Here is a 24916-nt window from a genome sequence, read left to right on the forward strand (position 1 = left end):
AACTGAAATATCTGTGTCCCCACATCCCCGAAGGCTTATATACACTCACAGCCTACACCATCCCTTCCCAAAAGAATGACGCTACTCAGCTCTTGGTTAGGCAAGTTTGTTAAGACAAAAGGGAGACGGAGAGAAGTAGTGAAGGACGACGCACTCACAGACCAACACTGTCACAGCAAGGAGCTGCAGAACTCTTGAAAATTCGACTATTCAATTTCTCTGACAATGTCTTCCCCGGACCAGGCCTGGTTCCCCTACTGAACTGCAAGTACCAGTAAGGCAAAGACTTAGCCCCCGGGAAGCAGAATATGATGGAGGAAGAGAATGGGTTTTAGTCAAACCCAAAGAATCCTGGCTCCATCCTATACTGGCTTTTTTTTTTTTTAAGATTTTATTTTGGGACGTCTGGGTGGCTCAGTTGGTTAAGTGGCTGCCTTCGGCTCAGGTTATGATCCTAGGGTCCTGGAATTGAGTCCCACGTCAGGCTCCTTGCTCAGCGGGGAGTCTGCTTCTCCCTCTCCCTGCTGCTCCCCCTGTCTGTGCTCTCTCTCTCTCTCTGACAAATAAACAAAATCGTTAAAATCAATAAATAAAGATTTTATTTTTAAGTAATCTCTCTATCCAATGTGGGGCTCAAACTCACAACCCCGAGATCATGTTGCATGCTCTACCAACTGAGCCAGTCAGGTGCCCAGTACTAGCCCTTCGATATGAAGAAACAGGAATAAGTTAATAAATACCTTGAGAAGATATCTGGAGGATTCAGTGACTTAATACCATAATGTAACTTAACACGTGCTAGCAGATAATAGGATCTGTTAGCTGTCTTTCCTACTTCCTGTTTATCCTTCACAGTATGTAAAAGGCCATCAGCAGCAAAATACAAGCCCAATAAATATTTCTTGATCAACTCATACATTTATCTGATTTTGTTTAATTATACACATGAAAACTAAGGGACTTTTCTCAGGTATTAAAAAATTTTTTTAAAATAACCACCATTCAACCCAAAATATTATACTTTTACTATGTTTCATAGACAGTTTAATAAAACACTAAGAAAGAGGTGTTTATTATTCTCGCCCTGGAGTAGTTTCATCAAATCTTAATGAGCAGCTATATTCGATTCAACTTTTCCAAGGCACAAAAACCAAGAATACATGCTTTCTGTAAATTCATTTACTGCTTTAAGGTTTTTGACTGTTCAGCAGTTACAGGAAAATTTTTTTAATCAAAGAGAAAAATATTTACATTTCAAATACAAAAGAAAACTTTAAATGGTTCTTGGTTCGTCTCTAAAACTCAACCACTCACATGTTCATATTCTTACCAACCCATTTCATCTCTTCAACATGTGCATCCTGGGTACTTACTAAGCATTTATTTGCACTGGCATTTTCTGTGTCAGGTTAACTTTGATGTGGAGCTTCTTAACGAAGCTAACTGAATTTGTCCAGTGGAAAGTCTCACGTTTTCTGGAAAACCAATGCCGTTACACTGTTTCCAGATCTGCCTCCAAAGCTGAACGTGGGTGTTGGCAGCTCTTCGAAAAGTTCAAATCCTGTCAGACAAGATTAAAATACTTTTAATAGGGACTGAATCCCACAGTTAAGGGAAATTTGTATGAACAATGTACCTGCAAACCTTTTATAAAACTATTAACTGTGACGGAATTTCACTTGATAATTTTTCAGTTCTACTGTGTGCATAGAGTGCATACCCACTAACGCTTGAAACTGAACAAGGAACAGACGAGCCCCAAATTAAATTGCAGAAAAGAGGCTTTCCATCCATTCCTCTTTCCCCACTTCCTGTCTACGATCCCTACACTCCACCTTGCCCCCAGACTGCCGAACCATCTCACTTAGAGGAAGCAGCCATCACGTGCTGAGGTCTTCCCAGGATTCAGGCACTGTTCTGAGGGGTTTATATGTCGTAACTCGATCCACGTCACACATATAAATGTACTTAATACAGAGGGGTCAAACAGTGTGGAAATCAAGATGAATTTGTAGAAGATGAAAAAGTTCTGGAGATGGACGGTGCTCGTGGCTGAACAAAAATGGGAAAGTACTTAATGTCACAGAACCGTACGCTTTAAAATGGCTAAATGGTAAATCTTACCTTATATATATTTTACCACGACAAAAAAAAAGAGTTTGTAAACAAAAACCAAGATCTAGACTGAACTAATGAAGGATCTGGGAAGAAAAGGGAAGTAGTAACTTCCAAAGCAGCACAGTGTGACTTAAAAATTAATGTGGATTCAAGAGTCCCGGGTTCAAGTTCCAGCTCTACCACTTCCTAGATGAAAGAGATGTGGCCGGGACCCTCAGTTTCTATGCAAGGAGTTTACACATGACAACGCCCCTACCTACCTCACAGTGATTTTGTAAAGACCAAAATAAGATAACATAGTATTTTCCTGAACAATAAAATGAAATGGAAAGTTAACATTTCATTATTTAGTTTTTAAAAACTAAGATAAGCAAGGCTGAAGTTAACCATGGTTTTCCCTTAGCGATGGGACTATTAGTTTGGAGGGTAGATTTATTTTTTCCTGCGAGGTGGGGGTGTCTGCATTCTCGAAGCTTCCTTGCCTTGAGCTTCAGCTGAACTAACTCTTATAAACAGAAAAAATATAAAAGGATATATATTACGTATCAACTGTGCATTTTAATTCATATTCTTCATCAAACTTCATCAAATTTTAACAAATACCTATAAATCAAAATGCTCATTAAAACTGATAAGAAAACTTCTCCAAAGACGGACAGGCCTTTTAAATAACATGATGTCTCTTAATGCTGGAAAACATAGTCACCGTGGTGGATACATGGGTACAAACCCTATCTTTTTTCTGTAATTTTTACGCATGTTTAAAATACTTCGTAATGAAAACGTTCAAGAGAAAATGGAGGGGCATCTGGGTGGCTCATTGATCGTATCTGGCTTCAGCTCAGGTCATGATCCCAGGGTGCTGGGATCGAGCCCCACATCAGGCTCCCTGATGCGGGAAGCCTGCTTCTCCCTCTCCCACTCCCCCTGCTATGTTCCCTCTCTCACTCTGTCTCTCCTCGTCAAATAAATAAATAAGATCTTTAAAAAAAGAGAGAGAAAATGGAGCTGTCTGTGTGAATTCTCCAAGACTAATCTTTTAACTCCTTGGACTAACCTACAGAATTGAAGTGCTTATATTTTAATAAGTAACAGACCAAAATTTTAAAAGTGGTTGTAAGCCAATGATAAGTAATAAATTATTTTAGTTATTTTAACCTATATCCTTCGTGTTGGGGTTATTGACATTCTTCTTTTTCATAACAAATCTGGATTATTTACGCAGTAAAACAGGTTTTCTGGAGTTGTTTTTAACTTAGTAGTTTTACGAAAGTAAAGTTCCTTGGACATCAAATTAGAACATCCCAATCTCTGGCAAATGATTCAAGTAATCCTCACCAAAACAAATGACAACACAAAATGTTTATATGAATAGCGCTATAAAGGAAAAATACAAGATTTATTTCAACAGTTTTGTTTCAAATAAGGAAAGAAGCAAAGAACCTTAAAAGACTGTCAAAGGGACCACAGAAGCCAGTTGTGAAAAGCCACCAGCAAGCCCCGGGCAGTGACGCGTGTATTCGTTTAGCGTTCTATCTCTAACTCCAAACACCATATTCTCAAACAGATGCCTAAAAAATGTCTTCAATTCTATGTATTTATGTAACATTTCCTGTTGTAACATTTTGCTGAAATTCTGTATTAAGCTCTGAAACTGAACATAACTTAAAGTAGTTCTCAGACACAGACACAATTTTAAGCACTCTTTACCAGGCTCAAGTCTGTTCCTCATTATCAAAGACAGACAAATAGGTTTTTGTCTGGTGGTTCCAAGGGTAAAAGAGAACACCTGTATTTAAAAACCAGGAAAGAAACTTGCCCTACACAGTGTTAACTTCAAGCATTTATTAAAACTGTCAAGCTTCAGGAAAAAGGAAAGACTATGCATACAGGGCCTCAGCAGTTCTAAACGAAACAAATTTAACATGGAAGATAATAAAATTAATGGCATGAAATACAAGACAATAAATCACATATAATTCTTGTTTTCTAGCGGCAAGAGTAATGAAACCACAAGCTCTCATTTCAAGCTTCAAACACTTCAAGTTTTACATTATATAACCTGCCGAATGCACACAAAAGGACTGTTAAGTGTTCTCCCTCCTACTGCCTATTCCCTTATTACCAAAAAGAAAACAAACTCTAAGATAAAAATACATGCAAATAGTTATAAATTCATTTCCCATCAGCTTGTGGCAACTGAGATTCAAAATTTAACACAAATTTAGTACCATATCATATTAATATTCCATATTCCACATAATATTCCATATCATATTAATATTCCATCCTAAAAATCCCTCCCATTTCTTTAACAAAACTTCATGCTAATCTTAAAAAAAGGAGTCTGTGAAAAAAAAACAAGCAAATACTAGTCCTGGATTGTCAAGGTACTTTCCCAGAAATGCCTGTGCACTACATGAACAAACTGGCAGGTAAAATATTCCTTTAAACATGCAAGGACAGTCTGCCAATGAACTCAAAATATTTGTGCATAGATTACAGATTCTCCATTCTCACAAGATTCCCATGTAGTAGACACAGCACTAATTATAATTTCTTAACGGGGCGAGAAAGGATCCTGTCTTGGCACCAAAACCTTGAAAAAGGTAGAGCTGTCCTCAAGAATTAACAGCAAGTATTTCTACTACAAAGTCCCTACTTTTTTTCTGTGCAACGTTAAAAATAATTGTTCTATGTATAATGAAAAGATAAATCCTAAATACCCAAATGACCATTAGCAAGACACAAAGTATTTAGAGACTACAAACTCTCATGTCAGAGTTTTAAAAATACTGCTCCCATTTGCATATGACTGATTACTATTACTACTGATGACCAGTGTATCAGTACACTAAAGTCAGAAGCACAATGTATATGCTTTCTGTTTGAGTCTCTAAATAAGAGATTATATAGCTTAAATGAAGAATTTAACTTTTATAGACTCATAAATGTTAGTACCTAACTGCCAGGATTTCTTGGAAAATTTTAGAAAGGACTCTGGATCTCAGGATATTATTTCTTTGTCTTTTGCATATACAGTTAAAAGAGAAGAAAAGCAAGCAATTCCCACAAACAGAACAGTAAAACACTATAACACCAAGGGGGGGAAGAAAAACCATTTAAGTACATGAAACCCAAGGTAAGCAAACATTAACAACACATGGCCATTTACCTTCACTGAATTCATCTAGCAACTCTTCCTTGGTCCAATTACAAGAGGTTATTAGAAAAAAGCCTTTCACGTTCAACGCCCCAGACAGGGATTTCACATACTGCTTCCTCTTCTCAATCGCATTGTCAGGATTAAGGCTTATGGCATCAAAAGTTCCTTTGTCAATACAAATATGAAATCCAGACAGCTTTGTGGAAAGATTCAAAAAGTCTTCTACCTATATTAAAAATCAATGTCTTTATGAGAACAATTAACACACAATCTCTCCTGAATTCAAGTGACAATCTGTAAAAGATTACGGATAAAAAGACCAATTAATTATGATGGCATTTTACATATAATAACCATTATTTTCAACTTTATAGCTAACTTTTATGTGCTTCATTCTAAGATCATTAAAGCTAACATTAGTGGGAGACTGACACTGTTTCTTGGACATTCCAAATCTCTACAAATTTGGAAACAAATCAAAGCCAGGTGTACGGCCTAATAATACCAGCACATAACGGAGCCTCCAAGCCCAGCTTATGAAAGTTATTTCTGTCAAAAAGTAGAATATTTGCCATGTTCTTAAAGATGAAAAAAACTATGCTGAACTCAAAACAGGTCATTAGAAATACAATGATTTTTTAGCTGATATGATTACCAGTTACGTGACTTAAAGTAAACTCAGTAAAATCAGAAGTTGCTCAGCCCTGACCCAGCAGCTCAGCAAGAACTATAGGATAAAATGAATGGCATAAAGCTTAAGAAATCAGAGGACTATTTAAACTGTAGTTACTTAACTTTATAAATATCATGCAGTTTAGGTTGTAGAAGTCATACATCAGCATATCATTCATTTTCAATAACCTATTAGTATATTTTAAGCACCTGAGCCAGTGATCTGCCACAATTTCATTTAATACAATACTTCGTCAGTGTACTTAATTCTGAAAAGCTACTTTGAAAAACTGAGCAACTAGCTATTATTCATACAATCTTAATACAGTAATCATAAATACTGTATTACCTAAAACCCTTTGATTTTAAAATGTGGATCTTTACGTTTATTTACATTAGAACGTGGTTTCTTTCCTCCACCCTCACACCAAAGTATTCATTATACCTGAAGCAAAGGATGACCACTATTCTTAAGAGCTAAGTTTAGAGAAGGTCCTATCTGAAACACCTGTATCAAAGTGCTCGTTCATTCAACAAGTATGTCGTGAACACCTATTAAATGCAGGGATTTCTCAGTCACTGAGAATATAATAGTAAACAAAAAAGGAAAGTGTCCGTGTATGAGAATATATCTTATGTTCTCTAAAGGGAGAGACAACAAATAAATAAGCTAAACAAATAATTTTAGATGAAGTGCTATGAAGACAACAGAAACAGAATAATAAACACAGTGAGTGACTGGGAAGAGAGATGTTTTGGAAAAGGCAGTCAGGAAAGGTCTGAGAAGGTGGTATCTGAGCACAGATGTGACGGATGAGAATGAGCCAAACAAGCTCAGATCTGGGGCAAGAATATTCTAGACAGAGCAGCAGGTAGAAAGACTGGAAGAGAACAGGCCCGACACGTTTCAGGAGCAGAAAGCAACCCAGTGTGACTGGAATACTGGTGAGAAAGAGGAAAACAGGTAAGAAAGGAGGGGCTTTGTAAGGTGGGTGGGGATTCAGATTCCATTCTCAATGCAACAGGGAAGCCCTTGGAGGCTTGTGAGCAAGGCAGTGACACGAGCATACTGACATTTTAAAAGATCACTCTGCTTGCCCTGTGGTAACAGAGGGTGGCAAGAGGAGCAATGGAGAGGCCAAGTAAGAGGCCACTGCAGCCACGGAGGCAAGAAATGATGGCGGCTCGGACTTAGGAGGGCACAGAGGAAACAGCAAGGAATGAGCACGTGCCTGATATACTCTGAAGATAAAACAGAAGGAGACACAGGACTTAAGGCAAAGAGAAGCATCAAGGATGACTCCTCCGGTTTTAAGTTAATACAACAGGAGAATGGTGGTATCAGTAACAGAAATGGAAAGACGGCAGTAAAGCAGGTTTAAAGAGAAAGTAAGAGTTTCCTTTTGGACTAAATGAGGGACTATTGCTATCCAGGCAGAACTGTAAAATATGCAGTTTTTAAGTCATTCTAGAGCTTAGGGCGCCTGGATGGCTCAGTTGGTTAAGCAACTGCCTTCAGCTCAGGTCATGATCCTGGAGTCCCAGGATCCAGTACCCACATCAGGCTCCCAGCTCCACGGGAGTCTGCTTCTCCCTCTCATCTTCTCCCCACTCATACTCTCTCTCTCTCACACACACTCTCTCTCTCTCAAATGAATAAATAAAATCTCTAAAAGATAAAAATAAAAATAAATAAATAAATCATTCTAGAGCTCAGACAAGCCTGGGCTAGATCTATAAATCCAAGAGTCATCATCTCCTTGTGGATCACAGGACACAAAAATAAACGAACTAATCTTTGGTGGCACTACACCACTTTACGTATTTACAACTTTTTGACCTAGTTAATCCAAAGTTAGCAGCCAGTATTTGTGTGTGTTCACAAACATGAGAATTAACACACTCACACATAAGGAAGAGGAAAAAATAACTTCCCCAAGCTGACTAGACTGAAAATTTTCAGTTACTTAAAAATGTTTCAATTTGGATTATTTATAAATTAATCCTTAATTTACAAGTTCAAAGATATTGTTAGCAAATATACTCTAGAAATGCTTAAACTTTATAACTTTTATTATAAAAAACTTATAGTAATATAATAGTTACCTTCAACTTAATGTTAGATAAACCCTCTTTCTCTATAATACTTCCAGAAAGCTGTATTGCAGAAGGTGAATAATCAATTCCGGTAATATTAGAGAAACCAAATTTTGCCTAGAGACAGAGAAACAATTTTATACTTTAGTTTAAAATAAAGTTTTAACATACTGCTTTGCTTATGAATTGTAACATTCCTTTAGGACTGGGACTGCTTTACTTACATAATAGATCAAGTGACATATACTATCCAATAATCCACAGTTTAAATTTTATTGTAGAATCTAAATAGACACTAAGAGTTCAAATTTATATCAAGTGACAATTCATTTGTTTTTATAGTATTTGGTTTCTATTCCAAAAGAAAATTCGTTCTCTCAAAGATAATGAGAATGTACGTGTAATATTTTTGCCTTCAAGCAGAAAAATGTAACAAGAAACTTCTGATGTTGACATGCTCTAATTCACACATAAATCTGTCACAAATTTACTTAGCACAATTAAGTTATATGAATAAATGAAATGCATACGTAGTAAGTTCTTGAAAAATTTTCCTTCAGTATAACTACACATCACAATTTTCAACCAGCCATGTGATTATTAACCACATTACATTTGTACAGTATTTTTGTTTTTGAAATGTTGACAAAAACTATGTGAGGAAGGTTGGGCAAGTATTAATATCCCCGGGGTGCCTGGGTGGCTCAATGGGTTAAGCCTCTGCCTTCAGCTCCATCACGATCTCAGGGTCCTAGGATCGAGCCCCGCATCGCATCGGGCTCTCTGCTCAGCAGGGAGCCTGCTTCCCCCTCCCTCTCTGCCTGCCTCTCTGCCTACTTGTGATCTCTGTCTGTCAAATAAATAAATAAAATATTTTTAAAAAAGTATTAAAATCCCCAAAGAATCAAGGCTCAGAGGACATTAAGAGTTTTTTTTGTTTTTTTGTTTTTTTGACATTAAGAGTTTTGAGCCCAGAGCTTTAGCGCCGGCTGTTCACTAGCCGTATGAACCTACCTAGAGTGTGTGAGCCTGTGGCAAAAAAAAAAAAAAAAATGATGGCTTCCGGTCCTCACCCCACCCCTTAATACTATGCCGAACATTTTTAGAACAATCAGGCTAAAGGTAATTTCAAAGGAAATTTGAAGAAGAAAAGCAGTGTAGCCTGAAATTCTATTCCTGCTCTTCACTATTTACCAAATTTATTTCCTTCAAAACTTAACCTACACCTACACCTTCCATTAAGACTACCTTGACTTTTCACCTAGTGACTAATTGCAAACTCTAGTTAACACACAAATTATATCCCACAGAATTTTTTTCCCTTTGATTATTTTTATTTTCATCTCAAGGTCTACCATCCCCACTTTGATGCCAACTCTTTTAGTTGTCTCACTCCATACTCTTTGAGATCTTCATTTTCTCCTAGTTTTCTCTCAAATCCTTCTCTATCAGGAAGCCAGGATAATTCTATTAATTGACTCTTACCAGTTCCCTCTTCTCCCATGCCTATTTATTCTTACAACAGAACTTATAAAAGTATCATATACAGATGTTTTAGGTTTCTAGAACAATCATTCAGAACCTCAAACTATCTGCAACATTTTTCCCATTTGGTTTCTGGCACTGAATGAAAAATAAGCAGATATTCAAGGAAACAACAAATGATAAGAAACCAAGGGAGAAGAACTGACATTAGAAAAGACCACAGGAGACCCAAATAAAATAATGATCAGAAATCAATTTTAAAACAACTGAAATAAATGACAGTTCATGGAGAATTCTGAGAACTGAAAACTGTAACAAAGAACCAAATGAATAACAGAAATGAAAAAAGCAATAATTAAACAGATTCAAGGGTAGGCTTGACAGTAGATTAAACACAGAAAAAAAATCAGTGAATTGTAAGAAAGGTCAAAAGAAAATACTCCTGTTAGGCAAAGAACAAAAGGCACAATCAATTAAAAACAGGAAAAAACATAAAAAACAAAATATAACACTGTATAAAATCTAAAATAAATGTAATAGGACTCTCAGGAGAAGAAATGAGAATGGGGCATGAGAGAAAATGGCATATGGGTGAGAATTTTCTAATACCGATGAAGGACCTCAAGCCACAGACTGAAAAAGCAATATAAATCTAAAGAAGATTAAAAAAGAAAAAGAAAACCAGTACTGTGTATCTGATAAAAACCCCAAACAGGAAAACCTCAGAAGCATCCAAGGAGTGGAGGGTAGGGAGAAACAGAGGAACAAGAGACTACCTTCAAAGACTAACAGTAAGACTGATAGCTGACAATAAGTCATAAACAAGGGAAGCCAGAAAACAGCAAAGGAAAAACTGCAGTCTAAAATTTTATGCCCAGCAAAAAAAAAAAAATCCATCAAAACTGTGGGTGAATCACTTAAAAAGCCCTTTTATAAGCAATGACGATTAACATCACAAAAACAGACAACAAAACATTATGTGCCACAGAAGCAAATATAAATGACCATCTATTAAGTTCATTAAAAAAAAAAAAAAAAAGCAAACTGAATTTGTAAAAATCTCTGAACCAGAGATTATCAAAATTTTACTTTGAAGGAACAGGGCAGGGGCACCTGGGTGGCTCAGTCAGTTAAGGCTTCTGCCTTCAGTTTGGGTCATGATTCCATGGTCCTGAGATCGAGCCCTGCATGGGGCTCCCTGCTCAGTGAGGAGCCTGCTTCTCCCTCTCCCTTCTGCTCCACCTGCTTGTGCATTCTCGTTCTTTCTCTCTCTCTCAGCCAAGTAAATAAATAAAATCTTAAAAAATAAAAATAAATAAAGGAATAGAGCAGGGCAACCCTGTCAGGACCCCTCTCATTCCTGAAAGTTTTTTTTCCTGTATCCTTGCTTAATAAACTTCTATCATTTACTCACAAGAAGGAAGGAAAGAAGGGAGGAAAGGAGGAAGGAAGGAAGGAAAGAGAGAGAGAGAAAGAAAAGAAAAGGAAGAAAGTAAAGAAAGAAAGTGAAGGCAGGCAGGCAGGCAGGCATAAATATTTTTAGGCTTTCCCAGCCATACAGTCTCTGTCCCAAATATTCAGCTCTACCACCACAGCACACATGCAGGTACAGACAGTATGTATATAAATGTGTTTCAATCAATATTTTTAAAAACAGAGGAAGGCCAGATTTGACCCTCAGACTGTAGTTCACCGTACGTTATTCTAGATCTAACTTCTGATCTACAAAAATACAGGATGCAGAAAACATTTTAAATGACAGAAGTACAATTAGAAAAATCTACATCATGGAAAATCATTTGGGACTAATAAACTTTACCTTTTACAACAAAAACATCACATAGTTAAGTAAGGAAAAGGTGCAGGGAGAAAAAAAGCCTTAGAGAGACTATCAACCAAATGCAGTATGTAGTCTCGACAGAATAGAAATTAGAGAAGAAAAGGTCCATGAACTTGAAGACATACCAAATCTGATCAACAGAGAAAAACAGGGGAAATAAAGATGAACAGAGCCTCACAGACCTGTGGAACATTATGAAAAGTTCTAACACTGCTATTTCCAGACTCCCAAAAGGAAAGAAGAGTGATATAAATATTTTTTCCCATCAGTGAGTATAATCATGAAGTTTTTCTTCTTTAGACTGTTAATATGATAGGTTATATGATTTTCATATAATGAACTGGCATTGCAATCTTAGAATAAGCCCCATCTGGTCATAGTATCTAATTCTGATTATATATTACTGAACCAATTCCTCAAAAATTGCAAACTCACTCAAATGAACTAAATAACCTTAATAGGATAATCAGAAATTCAACAAAATTCAACATCTATTCTAGAAATAGAAAGGAATCTTAACATGATAAAGGACATCTAAAAAAAAAAAAGCCTACAGCTGACACAACCACCCCCCACCTTTTTTTAAAGCCAATACATCTTTAATGGTGAAACGCACAGGTAGATTGGAAAACTAAAACTGGAACAAGGGAGGCATGTCCTGTTGTCACCACTCCTAATTAACATTGTACTGGAAGCCATACTTAATGTAATTAGGCGAGAAAAAGAAATAAAAGGCATACAAATTAAAAAGGAAGAACTAAAACTTCCCCTATTCATAAACAATGACTGTCTACATAGGAAAGCCCAGAAAACCCATCAAAAAACTCCTAGAACTAATAAATGCAAGGTTACAGAGTACAAGGTCAATACAAAAAAATCAACCATATTTCTAGCAATAAACAATTAGAAACTGAAATTATTATTTTTTTTTTTTAGACTTTATTTATTTTGGGACTCCTGGGCAGCTCAGTTGGTTAAGCATCTGCTTTTGATTTAGGTCATATTCCCAGGATCCTGGGATCAAGTCCCATATCAGGTTCCCTGGTCAGCGAGGAGCCTGCTTCTCCCTCTGCCTGCTGCTCCCCCTGCTTATGCATTCTCTCTCTCTGACAAATAAATAAGTAAAATCTTTTAAAAAAAAAGATTGTATTTATTTATTCGACAGAGAAAGAGACAGTGAGAGCAGGAACACAAGCAGGAGGAGTGGGAGAGGGAGAAGCAGACTTCTTGTCAAACAGGGAGCCCAGTGCGGGGCTAGATTCCAGGACACTGGGATCATGACCTGAGCCGAAGGCAGACGCTTAATGACTAAGCCACCCAGGCACCCCAGAAACTGAATTTCAAAAATCAATACCTTTAAAATACTCCAAAAAATATATATTGATACAAGTATAAGAATCTAAAAGGATCTATATGCTGAAAATGAAAAAATGCAGATGAAAGAAATCAAGGCAGACCTAAATAAATGAAGAGACATAACACGTTCATGGATTAGAAGACTATAGATAGTAAAGATGTCAATTCTCATCGAATTACAAATTTAGTTCAATTCCAACCAAATTTTCAGCATGGATTCTTTTGTAGATAAATACAAACTGATTTTAAAATTTATTTGGAAAGGCAACAGAATTGGAATAGCCAAAACAACATTTGAAAAAGAAGAACAGGGGCACCTGGGTGGCAGTGGGTTAAGCCTCTGCCTTCGGCTCAGGTCATGATCTCGGGATCCTGGGATCGAGTCCCGCATCGGGCTCTCTGCTCAGTGGAGAACCTGCTTCCTCCTCTATCTCTCTCTCTGCCTGCCTCTCTGCCTACTTGTGATCTCTCTCTGTGAAATAAATGAATAAAATCTTTAAAAAAAAAAAAAGAAAAGAAAAAGAAGAACAAGGGGCACCTGGGTGGCTCAGTCATTAAGCGTCTGTCCTCAGCTCAGGTCATGATCCCAGGGTCCTGGGTTTGACTCCCACGTCAGGCTCATTGTTCAGCAGGGAGCCTGCTTTTCCCTCTCCTTATCCCTCTGCCTGCCGTTCCTCCTGCTTATAATTATGCTCTCCGATAATAAATACAATCTTTTTTAAAAATTAGAAAAAGAATAAAATTTGCAGAATCCCACTACTCAACTTTTAAGTTTTACTAAAAAGCTACACTAATCAAGACAATGCGGTGTTAAAAAGGGATAGACACATCAATGAAAAAGAGTCCAGAAACAGATACACAAAAATCTGGCCAACTGATTTTTGGCAAAAGTGAAGACAATTCAGTGAGGAAAGAGCAGTCTTTTTAACAAATGGTATTAAAAGAAAGGGACATCAGGGTGCCTTGGTGGCTCAATCAGTTAAGCGTCTGCCTTCGGTTCAACTCATGATCCCAGAGTCCCAGGATCAAGCCCACGTCAGACTCCCCTCTTAGCAGAGAGTCTGCTTCCCCTCTGACCCTCCCCCCATCGCGCACATGCACACTCTGTCTCTCTAATAAATAAAATCTTTAAAAGAAGTTTTTAGGGCACCTGGGTAGCTCAGTGGTTTAAAGCCTCTGAATTTGGCTCAGGTCATGATCTCAGAGTCCTGGGATCGAGCCCCCAGCTCTCGGCTCAGCAGGGAGCCTGCTTCCCCTCTCTCTCTGCCTGCCTCTCTGCCTACTTGTGATCTCTGTCATATAAATAAATAAAATCTTAAAAAAAAAATTTTTTTAAAGATTTACTTATTTGAGAAAGAATGAGTGAGAGCATGAGAGAGAAGGTCAGAGGAAGAAGCGGACCCCCCCCCAAGGAGCTGGGAGCCCGATGTGGGACGAGATCCTGGAAGTCCGGGATCATGACCTGAGCCGAAGGCAGTCGCTCAGCCAACTGAGCCACACAGGCGCCCCTTTAAAAAAATTTTTTTTAAATAAAACAAAGGGACATTTATATGCAAAAAAAAAAGAATCTTGACTTGAACCTCATCTTATACAAAAATTAATTCAAAAAGGATCATCGTAAAAAATTAAAACTATAATAACTTTTAGGGGAAAAGAAAGGAGAAAAAGTAGATAAGGCAAAGAGTTATTAGACATGACACCAAAACCACAATACATTAGGGGCGCCTGGGTGGCTCAGTCCTTAAGCATCTGCCTTCAGCTCAGGTCATGATCCAGTGTCCTGGGATTGAGCCCCGCATCGGGCTCCCTGCTCAGAGGGAAGCCTGCTTCTCCCTCTCCCACTCCCCCTGCTCGTATTCCCTCTCTCGCTGGCTCTCTGTCAAAGAAATAAAATCTTAAACAACAACAACAACAAAAACACACAATACATTAAAGAAAAAAAAAACTAGGGGTGCCTGGCTGACTCAGTCAGTGGAGCAAGCAACTCTTGACCTTACAGTCAAGAATTTGAGCCCGGCGCAGAGATATTTAATAGAAAAAATATAAAGAAATAACTAAAACTGGGACTTTATCAAAATTTTAAATTTTACTTTTCATCTCTTAACAGAATAAAAAGAGAAGCTAGACTGAAAAGAAGTTAGAAAACATTTACAATTATGTTTCAGAGAAAACTTGTATTCAGAACATACAAAGAACACACAAAATTCGACAGTAAGAAAACAATTCAATCTGAAAATGAGCAAAAGACTTGAACAGAAATTTCACTGAACAATATATAAAGATAGCAAGTAAGTACATGAAAACACGTTCAACATAATCAGCCATCAGAGAACTACACACTAAAACCATCATTAGACGCCACTATACACATATTAGAATGGCTAAAACAGCAAACATGGGCAGTTGTGTCAGCAAAGATACAGACCAAGCGCAGCCACCATACATTGCTTATGTATGTGAGATGTGAATGCAAAATGGTACAACCACACAGAAAAGTGGCTTGGCAATTTCTAATAAAGGTAAATACATATTTACATTAGCGAAATTAAACACGTTCACACCAAAATGTTTACACAAATGTTCACAGCAGCTTATTCATAATTGCCAAAAACTACCAACAATTCACATGTCCTTTAGCAAGTACATGGATAAACAAACTGCGATATATCCATACATTGGCCACGTTTCAGCAATAAAATGAATACTGCTACGTACAAAAACGTGGATGAATCTCAAAAGTACTATGTTGAGCAAAAGAAGGAAAACTCAAAAGATGATAATACTGCATGATTCCATTTTATAGGACATTCTCAAAAACACAAACTAGTGATGCAGCACAGACTGGTGGCTAGCAGGGGAGAAAGGTGTGGTTACATAGGATGCACCTATTCTGTACCCTGACTGTAAGGATGATTGTATCAACCTGTACATGTGCTAAAATCCACAGAACTCTATGCAAAAAAGTCAATGTTATAATATGTAAATTTTTTAAATTTAACAGTAAATTATGAACTTGACACTAATAAAATTTTAACATCTAGATAAACAGATAAATTTCTTGAAAAACACAATAAAAAACCCTCCATATTCCAGAGGATGTCACTAAGAATTCTTCTGAATGTTTAAGGAAGAAACAAAGCCAATTACAAATTTTCCCAAAGAATAAAAGGAGAGTTTTCCCATCTTGTTCTGAGGCCAGCATAACCTTGATACAAAACCTTACATTAAAATTTCATGTGAAGAATATTACTTACTAATCTCTCTCATGAAACTATACAAATGGTAAGCAAAATAAATACTACCAAGTGAAATCCAATAATATATGAAAGGGATGATACATAGCAATCAAACTTGGTTTACTTGAAGAATGGAAGTTTGTTATAACAGTGACCAATCAAGGGCATGTGGCTGGCTCAGTTGGTCGAGCATGCAACTCTGGAGCTCCAGGTCGTGAGTTCAAGCCCCACACTGGGTGCAGGGCTTACTTAGAAAATATTAAAAAAAAAAAAAAAAAAAAAAAAAAAAAAATCCATAAAATTTTTTTGAATAAAAATGTCAATTAAGAAAAAATAAAGACACCCTGTCCCCAAAATCAATCAATTCAACATTAATAAAACCAAAGAAAAATCATCTAATCATCTCAATATCAAAGAAAGCAGCTGATCAAATTCAACACCCATTCATGATTAAAAACTTAAACTAGGAATATAAAGGAACACCCTCAATCTGATAAACTATCTATAAAAACCTATAACTAACACCATATGTAATAGTGAAATACTAGAAACTTTCCTCTTCTACTAGGCTATCTACCTTCATATTTCTATTCAACACTGTATTCAAGAGTACAGAGCATTTCAATAAACAAGACATCAAAGTTGAAATTGAAGAATTAAAACTACATGACATTACTGTACATAAGAAAATCTAAAAGAATCTATGAATAAACTATTAGAATTAATGTCTGAATTACCAGATATAAAATAGAGAAATCCGTTGTGCTTTTATTAGCAATGAACTACTAGAAATTAATTTTTTTTTTGAGATTTTATTTATTCAGGGGCACCTGGATGGCTCAGGTGGTTAAGCCTCTGCTTTGGCTTGGGTCATGACCCCAGGATCCTGGGATGGAGTCCCTTAACAGGCTCCTTGCTCAGCGGGGAGTCTGCTCCACCTCTCCCTCTAGCCCTCCCCTTGCTTGTGCTCATGCACTCTCTCTCTCTCTCTCTCTCTAGCACACACGCTCTCTCAAACAAACAAATAAATATCTTAAAACAAATAGATAATATCTTTTAAAAAAATCACAGATCTAAACATAAAAGGTAGGGGGCACCTGCCTGGCTCAGTCAGTGAAGCATGCTACTCTTAATCTCAGGTTTGTGAGTTTAAGCCCCACATTGGATGTGGAGTCTACATAAAATTTTAAAAAACGAAGAAAGAAAATAAATGTAAACTTTAAACATTTGGAAGACAAAATAGGAGAAAATCTGTGTGACCTTGGGTTAGGCAAAGAGTTATTATGTTCACAAAAGCACAATCCATATGAGAAAAAAGTCAATGAACTGGACTTCATCAAAATCAAGAGCTTCTACCCTTCAAAAGATACTATTAAGAGAAAAAAGAAGCCAAAGACCAGGAGAAAATATCTGGAAACCACATACCTGGTAAAGAACTTATAACCAGAATACATAAAGAATCCTCAACTCTTACCAATAAGCAAACAAACAACCCAGTCTAAAAATGGCCAAAAGATCTGAACACCCATCACCAAACAAGATATACAAATGGCAAATAAGCACATGAAAAGGTGGTCAACATCATTAATTATTAGGGAGATGTTAATTAAAACCACAGTGAGGGACTGCCTGGGTGGCTCAGCTGGTTAAGTGTCTGCCTTTGGCTCAGGTCACCTGGGTACCTGGGATTGTACTGGAGTCAGCTCAGCAAAGAGTCTGCTTCTCTCTTTCTCTCTTTCTCTCTCCCTCTGCCCCAGCCTACCACCCCACTTTGCTCATGCTTGGCCGTGCATGCGCTCTCACTCTCCCTCTCTCTCTCAAATAAATAAAATCTTAAAAACATAAATAGGGACGCCTGGGTGGCTCAGTTAGTTACCCCATCAGGCTCCCTGCTCAGCAGGAGCTGCTTCTCCCCCTGCCTGCCACTCCCCCGGCTAGCACGGCATTCTCTCTCTCTCTCTCTCTCTGACTGACAAACAGATAAATAAAATCACAATGAGAAACAAGTACCGCTAACACCAAAAACAGCCTAACATGATGATAGACATCAGAATAGTGAAAGCTTTAGGAAGGAATGGGAGTGAGGGGAGTACACAAAGGGGCTTCTTCTATGACACTAACAATGTTTGATTTCTTGATCAGTCTGGTGAGTTACACAAGGGTGTTCATTTTATAAATGCTATATACTTAATGACCATTTTTCCATACGTACATCACACTACATTTAGTAACTACACATTAAAAAAGAAAGTAACTTCCCTTAAAAGACTCCACATGTAGGTGGCTTCACCAGCAAATTCTACCAAACATTTAAGGAAGAAACACTAATCATTAATAAACTCTTTCAAAAAAATACATTCGGGGCACCTGGGTGGCTCAGTGGGTTAAGCCGCTGCCTTCGGCTCAGGTCATGATCTCAAGGGTCTTGGGATCGAGCCCCGCATCGGGCTCTCTGCTCAGCAGGGAGCCTGCTTCCTCCTCTCTCTCTGCCTGCCTCTCTGCCTGCTTGTGATCTCTGTCTGTCAAATAAATAAATAAAATCTTTAAAAAAAAAAAATACATTCTCATTTAATGATGTCAGCATAACCTGTTACTAAAACTTGACAAGAACACTGCAAAAAATTTAAATTACTGAGACAATCTTTCTCATGGGCAGAGTTGCAAAAATCCTAAACAAAATATTAACAAAGTGAATCCAATGATATATATAAGTTGGATTCATTCCACAAATGCAATTGACATTTGAAAATGATGAATGTAATTCATCAACACAAACAGGCTAAAGAAGAAAATTCATATGATTATCTCAACAGGAAAAACATTTGATAAATAACAAGATTTATAAGAAACACACACACTCACTCTCTTTCAGCAAAGGAGGAATAGAAAGAAACTTCTTTAGTCTGATACCAAGTGATCTACAAAACAAATTTACAAGCTAACATCATACCTAACAGTGAAACTTTCAAAGTAATCTCTGGAAAGAGGAAAAAAGACAAGGATATCTTCTGTTACCACTTCTTTTCAACATTCTACTAGAAGTCCTAAACAGTGTAATAAGAGAAGAAAAGTTATAAAGGATTGGAAAGGAAGAAAGAAAATGACCATTATTCAAAGTCTGCATAATTACACAGTTAACTATTGAACAACACAAAGGTTAAAAGTGCTGACACCCCTTGCAGTCAAAAATTTGCATTTAACATTTGATTCCCACAAAACTTTACTAATCGTATTTAAGGGTTGGGTTAAGACTGGGATTTAAAGGTGGGGGCTTGGTTTTAGTTTGTTTTTTTAAAGCGAGAGTGAGCCGGAGGGAAGGGCAGAGAGTGAAAGAGAATCCTAAGCAGGCTCCATGCTCAGTACAGAGCACGACACCATGCTCAGTCTCACAACCCTGAAATCATGAGCTGAGCCAAAATCAAGAGTTACACATCTAATGGACTAACCCACCCAGGCACCCCATAGCCTATTGCTGACTGGAAACCTTACTGAAAAAATAACAATCGATCAACATGTACTTTGTATGCCATGTGTATCATATACTGTATTCTTACAATAAAGTTAGAGAAAGAAAAATATTAAGAAAATCACAAGGAAAATATATTTATAGGACTATACACACATTTATTGAAAAAAATTCCACAAATAAGTGGGCCTGCATAGTTCAAACCGCTGTTGTTCAAGAGTCAACTGTATATGTAAAAATATGAAAAATCTACTTTCTCAAAGTCTCAAGTCTCAAAGTCTCAAAGGATAAATCATTAACTTCTACAAATAAACTAATAAAATCCAGGGGCGCCTGGGTGGCTCAGTGGGTTAAAATCCAAAAGAATCTGCAGGTAAACAAGAGAATGAATAAAGCTGAGTATAAATAAATCTTATATAGCAATGAGAATGAATGTGTTACTACTACACACAACAACTTGAGTGACTCTCACAGAAAGTGGAGAACACACTGGAAAGCAAACTGGAGTCCTCCATGTATACATTAAAAAACAGGCAAATTAATCTCTAATGTTAAAACTCCTTGCCATTAGTGGCTACCTTTAGAGAGGAAGGAGAAAGTAATTTAGAAAGGACTGGAAGGGAGTTCAGGGGAATTTCTAGAGTCTGTAATATTTTTTACTTCTTGACCAGGGCAATAGTTGATAGGTGACTATAGTTGTGTTCACTTTACAGAAATTCATTGAGCCACATGCTTTTGATTTGTGCACTTGGACATACATACGTTATACCTTAAGTTTCAAAAACATTTACCAAAGTTTTTTCTAATCATATTCCACTGCTTAAAACATTTTAATGGTTTCCCATAACCTAAAAGTAAAAATCTAACCTGTTAGACATGGTATATGATATGGCTCCTACCTTTAACTTAATCCTTGCCTTTGTCCATCCCATAAATACACTTTATATTCTAACTTACCAAATTATTTACATCCCCAGTACATGCTGCTGCTTCAAACCTTCACGTCTTTATTTATTTATTATTATTATCATTTTTTTTAGCAATCTCCATACTCAACATGGGGCTTAAACTCACAACTCCAAGATCAAGAGTTGCACACTCCACAAACTAAGCCATCCAGGCACCACCCCCATCCAAATCTTTAAATATTATTTCCACTGTTTGAAAGTCTCTCCCTCTCTCTCACACTCAGCACATCCTGCCCCTGGAATTTCCACCCAACGTGGATATTAGCTCCTCCAAGACCCTTCCTATCTCTGCTCCCCAAAATTAACCGCTCTTTTTTCTATACTCAGTCATCTATTATCACACTTATCAACTTACAGCATTAATTGTTTATATGTCTGTCCATCCTCTATTGTATTCAAGTACAAGGTCTGTATTTTCAGGTTGCCAATGCCTAGCACAAGGCCTGGCATGTGGAAGCCATTCAATAAATGTCACCATTATGTATATATCCTTTTACATTAAGACAGTAAAGCCATCTAGGAGGAAGCCTAAGTTTTATAATTTTCTCCATAGTACAAGCCACAGCCATGAGCACACAACAGGTACACAACAGTGATGGTTTAGTTAGTGCCAAAATTCTGTTCCATAGAAAAAATATGCTCTTCAAACCATATGCACATAAGGTATTTATGTCCTACAAGAAGTGTAAAAAAGTCATCTTTCTTTTATACACACAGATTTCCAGAGTTTTGAGCTAAAGAAACCAATTAAGATCACCTTGTCAATAGCTTTAGGAAAAAACCTATAATACACTACACCCAGAGAAATTAAGTGGCTTTCTTAAGGTCAAGACTGAGGCCAGAAGGGCCAAAACTGGACTCAGATCCCCTGGCTTCTCATTTAATGCTTTCTCACAATCCATGCAGCCTCCCTTTTGTACTGTGTACTTCTCAAAGTAAGTGGTACAACTCCTCTACTACTTTGTTTATTTATTAGTTGTTTGGTTTTGGTTTTTTTTTGTTGTTGTTCTTCTACTTTAGATTAACATAATTAGTATCCTCACTGCCAAGATTTCTTTTTTAATTTCACTTCAAAATTTGGCTTTAGCACATGAATACTAAAAGTACCAACAAGTTCAACCAAGAAAACACCATTTCCAGTTCCAATATCAAGCACTGAAGCATCCAATGGAATCTTGCGGTTTTGCATCCACCTTATTAGCCGATCCATACTCTCTTCTCCAAACCTATTAGAAACAGAGAATCCGTTATTCAAAGACCAGAGGAATATAGAGCAAAGATTATAACTATATTCCATTTAAGCAGCTTATACAATATGCTCAATTAAGCCTTTTTCTGAAAGAAGATGTAGCATCTGTGGCTGCTTAAGCTTCACCTGTGCTATTACTGAAGAGCGTATGCTCCCAAGAATAGGACACAACAGATAAGGTCACTACGTTACATACTAACGTTTCACTACATCAGCATTAGCACTTGTATATGCTGATGGCTCAAAATGTTATTGCTCATTGAACAAGGATGATCACAGGATGATAGCAACTTCCTAACACAGGTTTCCCCCACTAACGGCAAGTAGAGCACTGCTATGAAATCTCTCCTAAGGCAAAATGGCACAAAGCAAAGAAGCAATGACCAATAATTTATGTGGTAGAATTTTTGAGCATTCCCAGACTCCAAAAATAACCTCTCTTAGGCCTGATACCACAAGACACGTCTTGCTACCACAGGCACAAAATAAATCAAGATAAAGCACAGCCGCTCGCAGACACTGTTCAAAGCTATGCTGGCCCTGCGCTGGGGTGCTGAGTGTTCCTGGGGAAGAAAGTTCCTGGGGAAAGAAGCTTGGCAGCATCACTCCTGCTGCTGGGATATGCACCGCCTCCCTAATGGCTCACTGAGAAACAAACAGTGAACGCTATTTTTGCTTTTCACCTTTCTTAGTACAAAAGAAAATCTTCCTACTTCTTTCAGTTAACAAAAACAGATACTAATATAAGTCTTTCATAAAAGCCAAGAGACATAATGTAAATTTTCAAAAAGCAGAGGATACCTATATTCTCATCAAATTTAGGTCTGGACCATTAAAAGAGAAAGAAGAGAGAGATTCTTTAAATCTACCTGCTAAAGCCAGAATCAGTCCAAGGTTCCCAGAACTTTCAGGTTGTCTTTATTTTCTTTGGGGGTAAGCACTTAAAAGACATACACACACACACTCTTCTGAATCATAATTCCGCTATTTTTTCTAACTCACCAGATTTCTCCTGTATCTCCATATTCTTGAAAAGTTTGCAGCTCTCTCTCATAGACAGCATCCCAACTATATAAATAATCAAATGCAAAGCAAGATTCTTGAATCAAACTGAATTACAATGTAAACTTTTCTAATACATTGTAGGTATTTATGACAGAAGTTTAAGACATTATCAGTATTTTCAGTAAGTGCACTAGATCAAGCTCCTAACATCCTTGTTAAAAGAATGAAAGACACAGACAAGCAGAGTAAGTTTACACATGTAAAGCACTAAGTACAATACTTGACGCAGAAAAATATTATATATTTTAGCGTAATAAAAAAAAAAAAAAACCCACACACCCACAAACAAGTATGTGTCCACGGATCCCTAAGTCCCAAACACGAGTCCAAAACTTCACTGCACAGGCACAGTGTCATCATAGCACATTTCAGTCTAAAACGTGCAGACACAAACATTTCCTACCAATACAGTGGTTCCTCACAAAGGAACTTAGCAAACACAAGCTCTGCCTAAAGATTAAACTGCACGTTTAACATTTACTCCTTGGAAGTCTAGTTTCCCCCTCCCCAACATTTGCCTTCTCTTCCCACTTCCCCTCTCCAGAATCGCTGCTCCCTCTCGGTCCTCCAACTCACCCTTCATCCGTACCTTTCCCCTGGCATTCGCTCACCCATCTATTATTTCGCCCATAAATACCGAACATCGATTTAAGGTCAGATCACTTTCTCCTCGCTCCCTCCTCAGGTCATCCTCCCAGCTCCCACATCCCTACCTCACCCCCTGCCCACCAGCCCTACGTCCCGGCCCCCTCGCCCTTTTCCCAAGCCTGCCCCTCCGGTTCCAGACCCCCCAACAAGGCCTCCCCCAAGAGCTTCGGAGGCCATTCCGCACCTCACGTGACCTTTACACGTCGGCTCCTTGAAGCGCCTCTTAACCACCCCCAGGGTTGCCCCTCGGGATTCCAGCCCACCAGTCCCCTCTTAGCTTCCTCGCGTCACCCCCCGCCCAAAGGTCCTCCCCATCTTCCGGGGCCCTCTTCCCCCTCTCCGTCCCCTGCCCGGGGCCCAACCACGGCGGCGCTGCTCTGGCTCCCTGCCCAATGCCATACTCACTGCTCTCGGGTCCCCAGCGCCGACGGGGCGAAGCCATCCTCTCCGGGACTGCCGCTCCGGGACGGCTCCGCGGCCCCAGCACCGCCGCCGCCGCCGCCGCCCGTGCCCGAGTTCATCCCGCTCCGCGCCCCGGAGGGCCGTTGGGGCCGCCATAGAGACGAGGCACAGGCAGAGCGGACTCGTGGGTGGGCGCCTCTAGGCGGCAGGAGGCCGCCCTCTCTATTACTCCTGGCCTCGGCTTCCTCAGCTGGTCTTTGGTGCCGAGTAGAGGTTTGCAACCCCAGGCGTGGTCGGCGGGGTCTCGCCTGCCTCTCTGGCCACTGCCGCCAGAGTCAGAGGCACCCCACTGCTGAGGTGCCCGCCTAAGCGCCGCTGCATTGGAGGACTGCTGTTTGTAAGGGACTGTGAGAAAGAGGTCCAAATGGAGTCAGTTTTGCTAAACCTGAGACTTAATATCCAACGTTAACTGCAGATTTGAGCCTGTTCCAGGAATGGAATTTTAAACCAATCAGTATGGAATTTTCCGGTGGGCATTAGTGAAGTAATCTGCCTGAGAAGACCCCAGCCTTCCCTTAAGGGAGAGTGACATTGCCAGAAACAATCCATTCTTTTTATTATTATTATTATTTTATTCAAGTATAGTTGACAACCTTACGTTAGTTTGGGATGTTGAAATAATCCATTCTTAATGTACTGGCCAACGAACGCCCTGCTTTTATTTTATTATTTTTTTTTTTAATTTATTTGACAGAGACACAACTAAAGAGGGGACAGAAGGAGGGGAAGTGGGAGAGGGAGAAGCAGGCTTCCCATGGAGCAGGGAGCCAATGTAGGGCTGGATCCCAGGACCCTGGAATCATGACCTGAGCCTAAGGCAGATGCTTTAGGACCGAGCCACCCAGGTGCCCCAACCCTCCCCACCCCCACCACCCCCAACCCCGTATCTGATGCCTATAAAAACCTTTCATTTTGTACAACTCCTCAGAGCTCCCTTCTACTTCATAGACTGGGTGTCATCTGCTTCATGATTCACTGAATAAGATCAATTAAATATTTAAGGTTACTCAGCTGCCTGGTGGCTCAGTCTGTTAATCCACTACTGACTCTTGATTTCTGCTCAGGTCATGATCTCAGGGTCAGGGGAT

General features: G+C 38.5%; 1 protein-coding gene across 2 annotated transcripts; it reads right to left on the reverse strand.

Moving 5' to 3' along the window:
- Positions 1–953: 953 nt before the first annotated feature.
- LOC111144657 (EEF1A lysine methyltransferase 2) lies at positions 954–23891 on the reverse strand. 2 transcript variants are annotated; one of them, XM_022499053.1, is made up of 6 exons: positions 23772–23891; positions 22656–22721; positions 21516–21630; positions 8063–8170; positions 5294–5510; positions 954–1561 (listed from the first exon to the last, which is right to left on the reverse strand). In XM_022499053.1, the coding sequence occupies exons 1-6, from the start codon at positions 23885–23887 to the stop codon at positions 1467–1469; spliced, it is 717 nt and encodes a 238-aa protein (XP_022354761.1). In that variant the 5' UTR covers positions 23888–23891; the 3' UTR covers positions 954–1466. The 2 variants fall into 2 exon arrangements, with proteins under 2 accessions (XP_022354761.1, XP_022354762.1); XM_022499054.1 differs by having other exon boundaries at positions 955–1561; positions 21512–21630; positions 23772–23881.
- Positions 23892–24916: the final 1025 nt, after the last annotated feature.

This window comes from Enhydra lutris, unplaced genomic scaffold (genome assembly GCF_002288905.1).
Source record: "Enhydra lutris kenyoni isolate GAN:26980312 unplaced genomic scaffold, ASM228890v2 scaffoldscaffold12, whole genome shotgun sequence".
NCBI lineage: Eukaryota > Metazoa > Chordata > Mammalia > Carnivora > Mustelidae > Enhydra > Enhydra lutris.

Excerpts from the sequence above, each read along its gene's own strand:
- LOC111144657 (XM_022499053.1), bottom strand. The coding sequence starts at position 23,887 with ATGAACTCGGGCACGGGCGGCGGCGGCGGCGGCGGTGCTGGGGCCGCG. Across the intron at positions 22,722-23,771 it reads GCGCTGGGGACCCGAGAGCA|TTGGGATGCTGTCTATGAGA; the intron begins GTGAGTATGGCA and ends TTATTTATATAG. Across the intron at positions 8,171-21,515 it reads GTGTTTTCTTGGTTGAACTT|GCAAAATTTGGTTTCTCTAA; the intron begins GTTGGTACTTTT and ends CTCTGTCTCTAG.